The sequence below is a fragment of the Sinocyclocheilus anshuiensis genome, unplaced genomic scaffold (genome assembly GCF_001515605.1).
Source record: "Sinocyclocheilus anshuiensis isolate Anshui unplaced genomic scaffold, SAMN03320099.WGS_v1.1 scaffold234, whole genome shotgun sequence".
Classification (NCBI taxonomy): Eukaryota; Metazoa; Chordata; class Actinopteri; order Cypriniformes; family Cyprinidae; genus Sinocyclocheilus; species Sinocyclocheilus anshuiensis.
This window is the reverse complement of record NW_015544165.1, coordinates 2218263-2235603: the sequence shown is the minus strand read 5'-3', so window position 1 is coordinate 2235603 and position 17341 is coordinate 2218263. Positions and strand designations below refer to the sequence as shown.

The 17341-nt window shown below is 34.9% G+C and overlaps 1 protein-coding gene across 1 annotated transcript; it reads left to right on the top strand.

Annotated features, from left to right (window-relative positions):
- Positions 1 to 2124: 2124 nt before the first annotated feature.
- Positions 2125 to 13841, top strand: cacnb3b (calcium channel, voltage-dependent, beta 3b). The gene is made up of 14 exons (XM_016495889.1): positions 2125 to 2354; positions 6131 to 6250; positions 6331 to 6453; positions 6537 to 6658; positions 7676 to 7731; positions 7959 to 7978; positions 8228 to 8308; positions 9794 to 9852; positions 10103 to 10203; positions 10363 to 10514; positions 11211 to 11306; positions 11428 to 11598; positions 11687 to 11734; positions 12608 to 13841. The coding sequence occupies exons 1-13, from the start codon at positions 2313 to 2315 to the stop codon at positions 11714 to 11716; spliced, it is 1173 nt and encodes a 390-aa protein (XP_016351375.1). The 5' UTR covers positions 2125 to 2312; the 3' UTR covers positions 11717 to 11734; positions 12608 to 13841.
- Positions 13842 to 17341: the final 3500 nt, after the last annotated feature.

Here is a 17341-nt window from a genome sequence, read left to right as displayed (position 1 = left end):
GAAAATCTTCCAGTGCTGTGAAAGATACAAAATGTCAGCTTAACAGACCAGGTGTCCTGACATCCTTTTAGTGCTATAACAAAAGCAATACTAGTAACCAATACAACCAACTGAAACATGCCATGAGAAACGAATAGTACAATAAACAAGAAGCAAACACTTAGTAACTTACATTTTGAGTAATATTGATGGTTACTTTGTGTATTTTTGCTCTGCCAACGAAAATAGTTCCAAACAAAGTCAAAGCAGAATAGCATGTTGCGAATATCCAAACAACACACAATAGTGGCGTTCCGTGACGAATCGTTTCAATGATTCATTCATAAAGAAAGTCACTAGTTGCTAAATGAATCAACGTGTTTGAACGAATCTGTTGACTGAGTGATTCAAAGATTCACTCAAAAGGAAAGTCACTTGTTGCCACTTACTGGCTTAAAAAAAATCTGCAGATACACTGTTAGTGTAAACCATGGGTCATTTGTGGTTACCCTGGTTTAAGTACAATAATCATGTTTGTTTGTTTGTTTTTCTCAGGGAAATTAAACAAAAAATCAAACCAGAGCTGTTGTAAAAAGTATTTGGACAACGTATTTCAGTGGTCTCTGCTGTTTTTACAATAATTTAATGATGCTGGGGTCAAAACACTGATTGTTCCTTTTTAGTGTATTATCATTCATTTACACAGGATTTAGAAAACACTTAATTCAATTTTAATTCACTTTTCCCCATTATAGGGCACCAAATGCATTAGTGCAATTGGTTTCCCAGCTGTTTCTCATCGGGCAGATGTGTTTGTTTGCATTGTTAATTCATGCACAAGTGAGCTTTCAGTGTCTGGTCCCGATTTAACATTTGCATTAGCTTTTGGAGTCTTCTGCTGGTGTCAGAGTCTTCTGTTCATTGAAACAATCAGGAAATGAAATTATTAGAGCATCCAGGGAAATACTACCATACGATACATTAGTGCAGTAATCAGATTAATTCACAAAAGGTTTTGCAATTTATTAAGTCATTTAACAATGGTGAAGCAAAGTGTCAGTGGATTCAAAACAATCAGTGATTGGTGCACAGTGACAGACTTTTTTGACAGATATTCAAACTGCTTATTTAGCAGCAATAATTTGTGCTTAAAGCACTCAAACATCAAAATATTGACAACAAATCAGACCAATCAAAAAATTGTACTTCATATATGATACTTACATGTGAAGACAGGTTACATACTGGAAGCATGCGTGAATGCATTTGTATGTAAATAAGATATGCATATTTACATTCACTTTGACAACATTTGTTCTGGAAAAATTAGAAGTTTTTTTTTTTTTACTGACCAGGATGAATGAGTTGACAGCTATAAATGTGAGGCATGTTCTAAGACATAAATTCAAGCTGTAATTGTTGGTTGCTGCATATTTTAAAAACAAATTATTAATAATAAAAAGAATGAAATAATGTAAGTACCCTTGGCATACAGAATAGTTAGTAAAATATAGCTTTTTTATATTAATTATTCTATCCAAATGAATACCAAATATATGAGCAGATTAAAAAAAATTAACAGAACTGCCTTTAACAATTAATATTTAGTCATTTAGCAGATGCTTTTATCCAAACATCACAAGTATTTTATCATACAAGGCAAGAGCCAAAAATACTAACAAAAACTATCTGTTACTTAATAGTTTACCAAATACAGTATGGGGCAGAAAGCTACAATGCTTTGTTATGAACATGAGCATAATGAACATGAAGATAATGTAGGAGTTTTTACAGAGGTGTACAAGAAATAAGAGAGAAATAGGCCATGTCAGAGCATATAAAATAAATGCAATTGAATTTTACATAGAATATTTTTCATTTAGTTTTACATATATCCAGTCTTGCTTTCCATAATAACGTAACGGATCTGGGTGTCATAATGTAACGAGTTTCACTTGCAAAGCACCTCTGTTTTTCCTGCTGCACGAGAATGAGATCTGAGTGTGTCAGTGTCTCGTGTGAGAGGTAACATCTCCTCCCCCGCTGCACTGGCTGCAGAACAGCATCTCCAGTGTGTGGAGCGGGAGAAAATGGAGCCTGACTGAATGTGAGAGCAGGCGGAAGAAAGGCAGCAGCGGCAGAGGGAGGGCGTTTGCTCTCACTGAACACCACAACTCAGCTGCTTCAGTCAGGGCATCAATTTTGTACATGCGTTGAGTGCAGTGCCAGTGCGCTCGGAGCTGAGGCTTCCCTCTCTCTGCCTGCCTCTTTACCAGCTCGCGTCTCGCTCGACCACAGAGTGATGGGGGGCGATACGAGCTGTCTCTATAGGCATGTCCGCGTCCGATTCTAGCGCAGCGCTGCTCAGCTGCAAGGTAGGGATAGTTTGCCTTCTCTCCCTCACATGCACTTTATCTCTGTCACTCTTTCTCTCTCTCTTTCTTGCTCGCTCGCTCACTGATTTTCTCCCTCTCTATTAGGCTACATTTTCACTCCATGTGATTCTATAATCAATCAGTGCTGCTTTGGTGGAGTGAATTAATTTTGCATGCATTCTGCCTGGATCATAGTCTATTAATATCCCCATGTAAGCCTTTTTTTATGAATAAATTATTCTCAGTCGATATGCATGTCTTAGCTTTTCGACCAGCAGACTCATCAAATGCATTCAGCTGTATTGATTGTTTAATTGAGAACGTGTATTAGGCTACCTAAAATTGTTCATATTTCACGTTCTCATATCTTTCTGTATGGTTTCAAATAGTATTGCAAGTTGTTGATATGTCGTTTTTGTTAGGGGGGAAAAGCATGGTTTTCTTTGTTACAATGGGCAAGGCAGAAATGTCCATTCCAGTGGTTTGTATTTTTTTTATAACCAGCAAACCATGGTCAGAGTTTAACCAGTTTTAGGCAAAAATGCCACAGATATTTATATAAATGTGTAGGGTTATATTCAAGAGTGTAATGCATGAACTAAGAAAATGTAGGCCTATATATTTATGTAAATTCAAATTCATCTGTTTTTGCTGTTATTATTTCATAATTTTGTTTCAGTAATATTATATTCTAGGTCTTTATAGGTTTAATGTTTTGGACACTATTCTGCTGACATAAATAGATGGCATGCTGTGTGTATTTATATTTTAAAAAGCTCTTATAATTGTAAAAACATATTATATTATATTATATTATATTATATTAAAAACCCTTATAAACGTAAAAATACTTCTGAAAATCAATTCCAGGAGGCAAATATATGTGATTTAAACAAACAAACAAACAGTTATTTAATTGCAGCAAAGATAGTTCAACCTATCTTCTGATACTGATTATTGAAATTATAGGTGGCAAAAAATTGCACCGTTGCACGTGTTTATTTTGTATTTTATCTCTGTATGAAGTTGATTCTGATGCTATGGACTTCTTTGATCCCTGTCCTCATCACAATCAAGTTCTGTCTTGGCGAGCATCATATCCATGCTGCCCCATATAGGAGATTGGGAATCAGATTCTGACAATATAAATGAAAATTGGGCATGAAACTGTTTGAAGTATTGGAGAGTGAATGACTGTTATAAGCCTTGTGGACAAGGGGTGGTTCATTGATTTCGCCCCCTGTTGACTGAGTGCTGCTATTGAACAACAAGTTGTGATTTGACGGCCTTGCTTTTAGCATAGGCTACTCAACTCCAGTGATACACAACAGTTGAAAGAACATGCTAAATACATTACCTTTACAAATATGAGATTCAAAATGTACATTGAACCTAGCAATAAACACAGTTGAAGGATTTTGAAAATTTGTAGGCTACACTGTAAAAAGTGGTAACCTGCCATTGTTAACTTAAAGAGCTAATGCTACCTGATTTAACTGATAAAAATGAGTTTTGTTGGCATAAATTAATATATATAGCTTGGTTCAGTGATGTTTTATTAGATGTTACCATTTTTAGGTGACCATTTTTGGTGTACATTATGATGTTCTGCAATATTCTGCAATATTTGCAAGTCACTAATCAAATAAGAAAATTTGTGACTTTGATCATGTGAACTCCGAGTTATGGAAGCTTGTTTCTGCCACAGGTTAAAAAAATAAAAATAAAAATTTTGTCTTTTTCTCTCACAATTCATACTTTTTTATGAACTCAGACTTGTATATAAACTCAGAATTGTGAGATATAAACACAGACTTATATATAAACTCAGAATTTAGAGAAAAAATCTCTGCCATGAGTTATATATGGCAAGAATGTAAGTCTGACTCAAGAATTCTGAGTCTCTCAACTATATCTTGCAATTCTGAGTTTATATCTCACATTACTTTTTTCTCAGAATTGTGAGAAAAATTCGAATTCAGATGTTCAAAATCTTGCTTCCATTTGAAGCTCAAGATGTATGTATTCTTAAATAATTCTGGAAAACATCAAGTCCATGCATCTCGAATGCTGCTGTCGAAAAGCAAAAGGAAGATAAACCGAATACTAAGACAATCTAAAAATCTATTAAATAAAGCTATTAAAGCTTTAATTAAGCTACGTATTGTAAACATTGTATGCAGCCTTTTCTGGGAATGTCTGATGGTGTGTTGCAAGTGGAATATGGGGTGAGGTGTTGTGGAAACACTCTTAGTGGATGAGGTTGCGATGCATTGTGTATTTTAAAGGATTACATTACTCTATCGATCCAGGTACTGAGCAAAAAATTGCTTAGTCTGTCGGGTCATCTGAAAACGACTCTGGGTTAATGTACGCTGTGTGTGTATGGAACACAAAATGTGTGTCACAGTCTTGCAGGCAGTGATGTTTATGTGGGCGACCCCTGCATCACTATTACCTCCTATTGATAAAAGTGGTCAAAAAATTTTTTTGATGTAGTGTGTTGTTGTGCTTCAAAGCACTACTGTATATTTCTTTTCATTTATTTCTAAGCTGAACACATGAAAGAGATGAAACTGGCGTAAATCATCCAAGAGTTGGTTCAGGACAGCTCTGTCATGGAGATGCCTCCCATAGCAGGGCTGGCTTTTAATTAACATGTTCATTTAGACGGGAGATATATTTTAATCGCACATAAGAATCTTATCTTAGCCGGCGTCTGCTCAATTATGCTTTATCTCTTTTGAAGGTAGGTGTCACAGACACCTGCGCCCTGCGGCTGCCTTTGATATTTAAATCATATCCTCACTGTGTTCTGGATTTTGGAGGGAAAAAAGACAGAGAGAAAGTCTGGTCTGGAGGGGAGATCAGAGGGATGCAGGAGATGGTATAGGAAAGGTTTTTGCAATGCTTGTTTACAGTCACTTGGTCTTTTGTTATTAGTGCATTTGGTGATTTCTCTGCCTTTGATTTAGTTTTAATTTTTAATGCTTTATTGGCATGAAAAATATTTTTATATTCATATTGCCAAAGCATTTGCAGCAATTGCTGTGTGCAGTTAAAACATTGCAAAATGAGAATAGTGCAAAACAACGGAGAAACGAAAAAACATTAGGTCTCATTCACTATTATAATTGTGTGAATTCGTATTTATATGCACAGGAGAACTTGTTTTTCACCCCGAATAGTTCACCCAAAAATTAAAATTTGCTGAAAATTGTATTCACCCTCAATCCATCCAAGATGTAGATTAGTTTGTTTCTTCACCAGAACATATTTGGAGCTATTTAGCATCACATCACTTGCTCTCCAATGGATGCTCTGCAGTGAATGGGTGCCGTCAGAATGAAAGTCCAAACAGCTGATTAAAACATCACAATAATCCACAAGTAATCCACATGACTCCAGTCCATCAATTAATGTACTGTGAAGTGAAAAACTGTGCTTCTAATAAACAAATTCATCATTAAGATGTTTTTTTCCTTCAAACCATGGCTCCCAGCTAAGCAACCTCGAGCAATGCCAAGTGTGCCATCCTCAAAACCAGTTTTAACACAATAAATAAAATATATCTGTGTATGATTTGGTGAATCATGATTTGTTCACGAAAATGATTCTGTGCAGATTTCAAACAGAAATTTGTTGCTTAGTGAATGAAACCCACTGTAATTGAAAAAGAAGTACAAAGGGCATTAAAGATAACAATGAATGAAAGTAATTATAATAATAAAATGTGAAACAGCAAGTCTCACATTGGACTCTTGCCTTTTTTGCAGAGTTCTGCTGATTCCTACACGAGTAGACCATCGGATTCCGACCTGTCCCTGGAGGAGGACAAGGAGGCGTCTCGGCGTGAGGCCGAGCGCCAGGCCCTGCTCCAGCTCGAGAGAGCCAAGGTTCATCTTCTCAAACAGATGCATTGTCAATTACCTCTCCTCTTAAAATAATGTTAACTCTTTTATTTGTTTTCTTGTAGACCAAACCTGTGGCATTTGCAGTGAGAACCAATGTCAGCTACTGCGGGGCTCTCGATGAAGACTGTCCGGTTCAGGGTGCTGCCATCAACTTTGAAACCAAAGATTTTCTACATATAAAAGAGGTGGGAAGTAACTGATGAATTGAAGTTAACAGTTAGCTTATGTTTCACTGTTTTTTTTTAGCACATTGTCTCCCATCCTACAGAAGTATAATAATGACTGGTGGATCGGGAGGCTGGTGAAGGAGGGGGCAGATATTGCCTTCATCCCCAGCCCTGTTAAACTGGAGGCCATGCGGATCAAGCAGGAACAGAAAGCAGCTCAGAGGTCTGAAGTGCAGTTGCATCTCATCATATCTATAGTTGTCATTCAGTACTGTAAATTAGCATTTAAAGGAATAGTTCGCCCAAAAATGAAAATTTGCTGAAAATGTACTCATCCTCAGGCCATTTAAGATGTAGATGAGTTTGTTTATTCATCGCAATAGATTTGGAGAAATTTAGCATTACTTGCTCACCAATGAATCCTCTGAGGTGAATGGGTGCCGTCAGAATGAGTCCAAACAGCTGATAAAAACATCACAAAAATCCACAAGTAATCCACATGACTCCAGTCCAACATCGTGTGAAGTGAAAAGTTGCATGTTTGTAAGAAACAAATCCATCATTAAGACGTTTTTAACTTCAAACTCTTGCTTCATATATAATACCAGTCCATAATCCATAATAATGCTTCCTCCGGTAAAAAAAGTCCATCAGCTGTTGTCCTCTCACATCAAATCCACCAGCTTATTTGTTTAGAACTATTCTGGACTGTTTTTGCTTGTAAATGGTGCTTGATCTGTGCATATTTCTCTCCTGATTCAGACAAGGTGACTTTTTCACTGGAGAAAGAAATATTATGGATAGAGGACTCGTATTTTACTCTTTTCACATACTGTTTTTTTGCCTACTTTATAGTAGGGAAGTATGCATATTAAAATAATTGAATTATTGTGTTTCAACAAATCACTTGAATGGCTTTTAAAGACCGGTTTAACTATGTAACCTACAGAAAGAATCAATGTAAAATCCCCTCCACTAATACACAGCAATACAGTTGGTTTGGAATGCACAAAGACAAGCAGACTGATACAAATAAAGATAAGTGAAGATTATTAGTTATCGTTTTTGGTGAACTATACCATAAGTGAGAAATGAACATTTTTCATTCTTCAACTGCTGTGATTTACCATTGCACTTGCTATTTATAAGAAAACTCAGCATATAAGTTCAGCATGGGATCTTAGTTCAGCTATTGGTGTGTCTCGTCCTGTAATTTCTAAAGTGTTTGTGTTGGTAACAGGAAAATGGGAGGAAATGCTTCATCTGGTGGCTGGAGGTCTACTCCTCCTTCTGCAGGTGAGAGGTATTTAAATACTCTCACACATTACTGTCTTACTGTAATGCTAGTACTGTTGAGCCACTACCATTCATCTGCATTTTCCTTCAGGGTTCAGTATATGCTGCTTTTATATGTCATGCTCATCATGATTTACATAATATTTCAGTATAAAACTGTTTTACCATAATGAACACAAACAACCTGTTTAGATTTTCTAAAACACATTTATTTTGTTTTAAACAAGCCAAACAGAAGCAGAAGCAGGTAGGTGGTTAAAATTGCTTCCTTGCTTCCATAGTGCAACACAGTCCCTCAAAAAGTGGTATTAAATATTCACACTTTGTGTCTGGCCTCTCAGACGATTCTTTGTGAGAGATTTTAATGCTGTCTTATTGAAACTGCATCCCTTGAGGCTACTCATTAGATGTTGAGAAATGTTAGTTAAGATTCAGAGCTTGTGAGACATAACACTGTGTGTGTGTGTGTGTGTGTGTGTGTGTGTGTGTGTTGTAGACAGAGCACGTTCCACCCTATGATGTAGTTCCATCCATGAGGCCTGTTGTTCTGGTTGGCCCCTCGCTGAAAGGCTATGAGGTAAATTTAAATTATATTAAATTTGATCATCATGGCAGTTAAGAGACAGGTAAGTTGTTCTATTTATACGGGGTCCAAAATTAACAACCACCAAGCAAGTAAAAGTTGAATTTGAAGAGTAAATAAAACTTAACCAGTAACTGTATTAGGAACCGTTCACCGAATCAAATCAAGGACATGCAAACCATTAACTAAAGAAAACATCACTCACTCACGTGACTTTTGTGTCTTTTAACTTGCACCTCTGTGGAAGATTTACCATCAGAAATATGCCTGAAGGCTTTTTTCTGCAGAACTCAATGTGACGACATATATATTAAGCTACTAAAATGAAACTATGAAGAACAAATGTGTTATTTTATTATTATTTATATATTATAGCATTTATTAAAATTGTCAGCGTTCATTTAAATTTTTGTTATGTGCTTTTGTCATTTTTATTCTTTTTTTTTTGTATATTTTTTTACATATTTCTATGTAACTTTCATTTATATATATTTCAGTTAATTTTAGTATTTTTTATACGTAGTTGCCAAGGCAACATTTCTAATTTTCAGTTACGTTTTTAAGTTTAAGTTATTCATGTAATATTAGTATTTTATTTTATTTTATTTATAGTTTATTTCAATTACCGAAAATTGTTTAGGTTTAGTTTTAATTAACAATAACAACACTGGAACAAAATCACATTTTGCAACAAATTTATGCTTATATAGAGATTGGCTTATATAATATATGATGTGATACACAAGTGACACAATGACCTGTAAAAATATATGCATTTTTATTTAGATTTAGATGTAATAAATAATATTTCTATAAATACATTTACTTTTTTTATAATTTAATAAAAATGCAAAATACAGTTTCATGGCTTATGAAAAATATTTGTGGTCAGTATTTGTATTTATTTACTAAACAATATTTATATAATTATATATAGCATAATTATATTTAATAAAATCATGCAAAATACAGTTTCATGGCCTATGAAAAGTAATTATAGTCTGTAAATTCTCATAATTCACATACTATTGGCAGGCATGGCAAAAAGCTCATTTTGGATCCTGTATATGACTGCTCAGGCAGTGTAAGATACTTCTTTTTCAGTTTTGGTATGTGAGAGGATTCACGAATGTGACACATTTGTCAGTCAGCTCCTTAACAGAGACGCTAGGGACCTGCTTCCACTGCTGACTCTCTACCCTCTATTTCTGGAGTCATTCATTTTTCACCCCTGTGTCTAAATAAAACCACATCACCTCATCCAAACCATATTATCCTTATACACGACTCTTCTTCCAAATCCCCAGCGTAGGGCTCCTTATTTTCCCCTACGATCCTTAGACAACAAAATCACTGGGTGGATGTTAACACTATTAATAGCTCAAGACCTAAATTACCTCAGATTGACAGGTTAATTACATATGGAACTTTTCTGGTTGAACGTAGTATAAATTGTTTTCTCACAATCTTCTGATGCAGGTGACTGATATGATGCAGAAAGCCTTGTTTGACTTCCTGAAACACAGGTTTGATGGGAGGTGAGTGCAGAAACTGTTTGGGTGAGTGCAATTTGTTTCACTGGTTTAGAGTTTAAAAGTGAAAGCGCTACTCTTACAGGAAGAGTTCACCCAAAAATATACATTTGTAAAAATGGAAATAAATAATTTACCTATCCTCTTTTTTCTTTAAAGTATCATAAAAACGGTCCAAACTTCTTGTGTGCTATATTAGGATATAATAAGGCTTCTAAAGGTGTATTTTTGTATTTAGTATGTGGTTTCATGGCAGGATTTCTATCACACGGGTGACTGCAGATCTGTCTCTGGCCAAGAGGTCTGTACTGAACAAGAAAGCTATCATGGAGAGGTCGAACACACGCTCCAGTCTGGGTGAGTGACAACATACAGGGGTAAAGCTAAATAGTACATTAATATAAAGAGTGACCAAGTATTTTTTTGTATGAAGGACCTAATATGGGATCATTTGTTGTTCCATTATTAATGTGGCTCCTGTTATCATGCCTGTCTCTCTCTCTCTCTCTCTCTCAGCGGAGGTGCAGAGTGAGATTGAGAGAATATTTGAACTGGCTAAAAGCCTGCAGTTGGTGGTCTTGGATGCAGATACTATCAACCACCCCGCACAGCTTCTCAAGACCTCCCTCGCCCCCATCATTGTCTATGTCAAAGTGTCCTCTCCAAAGGTACAACAATATTTAACCAGTCAATTAATCACTTATTCTTAAAAAGCTACAAATGGGTGCTTCTCCAATTACAGATTTATATTAAAACTAACTCAACTATTTGGCCTGGGAACCCCTTTCAAATGCATTTTTTTATGTATTTTTAATGTACTTTTATGTATTTTATTTTTTTACCCCTGTCTCAGACTAAGACTTATCATCTAATATAAAATAATAAAATAATAAAAAATACAAATTATGACGTTTAATAATTCAATTAATTTTGTAAAACTATGATCACCAAAAAATAGTAAAATAAACATTATTATTTGAACATTATTCATAGCATTTTAGACCTATTTTGTCCATCATTTCCACCACAACCAGAAATATTGCCCCAGATATTATTTAAATATTAGTCTAAAACTATTATTAAAGTGCTTTTGCATAAACAATGAGTGTTTTAAATCACAGAAAGTTATCAAACAAAATACATAATTCGAGTGGTGGAAATGACATTTGCTGGTTTTTCTGTGTTGCATGCATATTTACTGTTGAACACTGATAATTGAAAAGTGTGTTTCCATAAGTTCACTGAGCTAAAAGTGTTGTTTTACTTATTGAAATGATTAAGTAATATAGGTAGGTTTGTATTTCCCTGAAGCATTGCTCCCACTTTTGTCCCTCATTTTCTCAGTGTCACTCATTCTACCCCAGGTTCTTCAAAGACTCATTAAGTCCAGAGGAAAATCTCAGAGCAAACATCTCAACGTGCAAATGATGGCAGGAGATAAACTAGTACAGTGCCCACCAGTGAGTCCCATTACTGCACACATTCAGCTCCTGTTAACATACATTAACCAAAGCAACAAGTGAACATATGCGATATCCTGCACTAATACTTTTTATGTTCACTGCGTTTGTCTTGCATTAGGAAATGTTTGATGTTATACTGGATGAGAATCAGTTAGAGGATGCCTGCGAACACCTGGCTGAATATTTAGATATATACTGGCGTGCCACTCACCTGCCTGGCTCTGCCCCCCTGAACCCTCTAGTGGAGCAAAATGTAGTTACACCACCCTCAGCCAACTCTAGCCAACAGGTGAGTGTTTAAATGTTAACTGCATGGCCTTCCCTTGTTGTGATGAAGCTTAAGTTATCTTAAACGCTCTGGCATCCTCTTCCTCCAGTTCTCAGAGACGCAGGAGCTAATTGAATGAGCACTACCACAAATAAGGGTGAGTGTTGGATTGATGTTCATCTGTGTCAGTTAAGAATATTATTGTGAATGTGTATTTCCCTGTCAGGGCTTATTTTGCATATATTAATAATAAATAATAATAATAATAACAACAATTTCAAATGCGCACTTGCTTATTTTAAAGCAAAATACTTCAGAAAAAAGTTTAAAATAATGTCTAACATCAGACTTTATTACATTTTCAATGTAAATGTATTTTTAATTAAAAAAATTGTTTTTTTTAATAAGGATTTCCCTTTTTTATTTTATTTTATTTCTACAATGGCATTTGTAACCAGTGTTATTTTAGTAGTATTTACATAATATTATAGTATCAATATTTTGAATTAGTATTTATTTTTTATGTTTAAGTCTTCTGTTTAGTCATTTTGTTATATGCTTTTGTCATTTTTATTAGTTTCAGGTTATTTTGCATTTCTATTTAGCGTTAATTTATTTTTATATCAGTATGTATTCAATACATACTGAAATCCTTTGTGTTTTTATTTTAGTTTTAGTCATTTTAGTATATCAACTCATTTCAAGACAACATGCCTAATTTTCATTTTTTAGGTTTTTACTTTAGCTTTCTACTTTAATTAATTTCAGCTTTATTTTAATTAACAAAAAAAAAAAACATTTTAATAGCTTTAGTCTTATTTAATGACAATGCTGTAAATGAAAAATGCTGCTTTTGCGTGACTCTGCATCCAGTCCACCAGATGTCAATGTAACATCAGCCATATCGCACAACAACAACAAAAAAATATTGAGTGCACCGTTAACAATTAAATATTGACTGACAGAAAACTTGTGCCCAGGGTGTTTAACCATAATGGTCACTTCCTCCACTGCTCTCTGGTTGTTATAGAGTGACACAGAACATTCCAGAAAGACCCCCAGAATATTCCTCAAAGGCCAGCCACTCACTGCCCCAGAATGAGATGGGGCTCGGAGCAGCTGCCCACTGATGAGAAAGAGGAGGAACGGAGGGATGGAGAATGAGATGAGGGTCAGCCGAGAAGTGGACCAATCCCAGCCTCACTGACAGTGATAACACACACCCTCCCCTGCACTAACACATGTGTCCTTTACATCTCAGGACCACTCAGCTGCAGGCCTTCAGCCAACACACACACACTGGTATACACACATTCAACTGGTCTGAACGTCCCTGCTGAGACCCATGCTAAGATCAACAGGGGTATCCCCCTCACCCCTTGGTGGTACCGTCTGGTTCTGCCAGGTTCTGCCAGCCTGACTCTTATCTCTGGGGTGAGGCTGGCACTGGCATCAGAGCATCCGTACCATATCCTCACAAAGAAGGGCAACCACATGCCACTAACATCCTCTCATATGACTGCCAGTCCGCTCACTCAGTCTCCACCTCCTGCATCGCTTTTGGTTTGTTTTCAAGGTTTATTATGACCATACCTTTTGAACAATACATGTCATTTCAATTAATCGTCAAATATAATTTACTCATAACTAATAACCCAAAAAGCTTTATGTAGCACAACCCACAAACGACTAATTCATATACTGAAATCACACTTGGAAATTTTGTAACTGCAAACGTTTTTATTTTCCATTATGTTCTGTTCCAATTTTCTTGTGTCTTTTCATTGTATCCACAGGAAACATCAGGTTTATGTTAACTAGGGCAAATCGACTAGTAACTCATCAGTATTTCCAACCACATTACACTAACATCACCCTTTCAGATCAGTGAAAAGCAGACCACATGAATGTTTGTACATCTTTTGCCTAGATGTCAGTATTGCACTAAACAGCTTAAAATATTATTTATTTTGTCCAACAGTGGTTCTCAACTGAGACCTCGCAGGTCTGCTCTGATTGGACACAGACAGCAGGTGATAAAACTATGCTAAATGCACAGAATATAATGCAACTAATATTATAATCATGCATAGTTAGGATGACAAGACTTGTTAAGTTTTAAAATGAAAATCAAATGTATAATCAAACTATATGGCATTTTACCTATAACTAGGTAAATTAGGTAAATACTAACATGGATACATTGGATGACATGCTCTCATCCTCAAAATCATGAACAGATATTACCCAAAATATATTTTGTAATTATTATTTGTACTGAAGTGAAACATGGTTTGTGCCCCAATGTTTTTTGTGAACCATTACTTTTGACGATTTTAATTATTTTAGTTTATTATTTAATTATATTTTAATGTTTGAATTAAAGAATATTTTTAAATTCTTTTGTGCAATAAATTATTTTGTTGCTGTGTTGGGTCAGTTAAAGTAAAACATGTTGAGAACCTCTACTCTATACTAATGGTTTGAATTACAGTGACATCTAGTGGATTTGTTTGGAAGTACAAAAGTGAGACCCTTGCAAACATCTTTTTCACACAGTATAACTGTACATAATCATACCATTAATTCAACAACAACAGTAAGATGTGTAACGGTATGAGGATGTATGACTTCAGAACCACTATTTTATAACATCCTTTTTTTCCTGCATTTTGAGAATCTCAAAACACTAATAAAATTAGCGATTCCTGATTTTAGTTTTTTATTTTTACCATCAAAACTTGTTTGCATGATAAGTGATGATCTTGCTGACATATCTGCTGCTGTGATTGTTGAGTTTTGCTTGCTGCTTTTCTTCCATGCAATAACAAAATCATGTACAAATATTACAGAATGGCTTCTGTCTTATTTGCAAGACAATGATCACTAATTTTACTCTTTGCATACATGCACATGCAGTCCCATTGTACATTCAAGCATGACTATGCATGACAAACAATCATGCATTTGTAGAAATACACAGCACTGTAAACTGAATAGGGAGATGCATTGGACGTAGAAACATATAAACCATCACAAAAATCTGCTTGAGTATATACAGATTCCACATTAAAATTAATTGCCCTCATCTACATATATATACACAAACAAATGACTTTATGTTCGTTTAAGGTGTACATATATAATATTATTTGCATATATTGAACAAAAATGTTATTGGGGACCATGTTGAATCTTCTGTCATTTTTTAAATCACTGCAAATTAAAAGCAACAAGCAAGAGACACAGGCTTTAAAGCACAATGAGCTCTTCCCAATTTAAAATATGCTTGATATCTTTCCAGGTGATTTGTACATAGTCAAGTACTATGTCTTTGGGTCTCCAAAGTATATTTTCAAGGCTAATTGTTTATTTTATTAGATATTTATATTGTTGTTCTATATCACAATATACTGTACTATATGCAACACTGGAGGAAGGAGGAAGACAATGGCTTGGACTGATAAAGGTCTATCACTAAATAAAGGGAAATCAATATGATTGCACTATTTTGGTTTTGTGTTTGAGGTTTTCTTTTGGTTTACAATGCAACAAATGCACTATGTAAGTGTGTAAACCCTCTTCCAGTAGTTAACTTATCATATTGTACTAATGTGACAACACTGACCCAGCACTAAGTTCGAAAAAAGAAAGGGGGAAAAAATTAAGAAAAGTGTTCTACCTGATGCTGAGCAGAACTATTTTGTGCTCTGGGGAAGGAAAAATAATTTAAAAGAAAATAAAAAAGAAAAAGAATGGTCTCTGCATGGTTTCTGTCACTTTTGCATGTGTTATTGATGCATAACGTGTTTTTAAATCAATTTATAGATTTTTCGCTAAAGTTTTATGAATTCATTTTAATATTAGGCCTATACAATAATTTTTTGTTTTTTTACAATCACAAATTCATTTTAAATGGTCTTGAGGTGTAACAAATTAATTTTCAAATATAGTCTATAAGTTGATATGAAATTATAAAAGCTGCATGCTCAATAATTATAAAAGAATCAAAATAGTGATGATGACATGTCAACTTTAACCACCCACATGTAGAATTATTGAGGAATCACAAAAATAAATTCCAAAATTTCCACTAGAGGTCAGTGCAGAAGCACTGCAAAAGCAAAATTAGTCAAACTCTGCTTCTGATCTTTTCTAAAACTTTATAAAACGATATTTTTATTATTTCTACATGCAGCTTTCATATTTATAAAACGTGAAATTAAGTAATTGTTACCTATGAGACTTTCTAGTGTAATATAATTTAGTCAATTTGATTCAGTGACATTAAATTATATTTTTGACTTTAATAAAAGTTAATGTTACAACATTAAGCACATTTTAGATCACCTGCTAAAACATTTTTACAGTGCATGCATTTTTATGAAGCAGTGAGGTCACATTTTGTCATATATTAGACTCAAAAACACACAAAATATAGGGCACTAAGGGACAACTTGCATATTTATGCTATATAGCACTCAATCCATTATGTTATAAATGTCAAATCTCATTTTCCACCATGTTGCAATGAATTTAACAAGAATTTAGCAAGACTTTCATTTGTCCAAAGATCCTTACATTTTAATATTCATTTTTCAGTGAACACTTTTTTTTATATATATAATTTCACATATCTACTTTATAATATGAAATGTGTCAACTATGAACACATTAAAGTTAAAAAAGTTTAACGTTCATAAATTCATTAATTAATGAAAGATAAATTGAGTAGTTCAATTCAGCTATAAAAATATAGTGCATTTTTTTTCTTCATTGCTATCTGTTTTCTATATATATATCAATATATAGCCATGTATGGACCATGCATATATTGCAGTATATTGAAAAATATAAGCACTAGCTTCCTATTTATATGGAAATTATTTCATATATAGAATTATATTTTCCAGTATATTACCATATATTTTTGTTTCATAACGGTGCAGCAAACTAGCTGCAGCGAATTACATTTTGAAACCCTTGCCTACTGTTGAATGTGCTAGATTTGCAGTTCTAAAGTATGTCACGCTTGTTTGTAATTGTGTTTACAAGTACCGTGAAGCAGACACACCATACCTCCACACTTTTCCAACACTACTGAGTGGGTCACCCTGGCACAGGAACTAATTAACACATGCTAATTAGCTGCCTGCTGGGTCTCTGTCTGCTGCAAGTGGGCGGGTGTGGGTCAGGGGGTGTTGTTGGAGTCTTTCTCTTTCTCTCTCAGTTGGTGTTCTAGAAGCAAGAGCTGATTACTGGTGTGGCCTGATATGCTCTCAGTATCACATTCCCTGTCATCAGAGCATAACGGGGCTGGTAGCAAAGCTCAAAGAGAGATTTGGCTAATGAGAGAGCTGGAGAAAAAAAGACAGAGGTTTTTTTTTTTTTTGGAGGTGGTCCGGATCGGCTGACCAGAACGTAAAATTCGACAGAGCAGTTCCACTGATCCTCTTGACCTCGTTGCACTATTCATCAGATCCACACATGCTCCAGAACAAATAAGATTTGCCATTTCCATATGCTGCTTCTCTTCATTTCTGCATGCTCCATTTCTCTCCTGAGAGGCTGACACCGAAAATGCTTTCATTTTTATCTGCAAATGACACAGCCATCTGTCACACATGAGGGTTTATCTTTATCTCTGGCGCTGTCAACAAATGCTAAAAGTCCATCTACATAAGTTACATGCATGAAACGGCACATATATACAACATTACATGCGTTTAAACTTCCCTGTGGTGTATAACATGCCCTGTTTTTA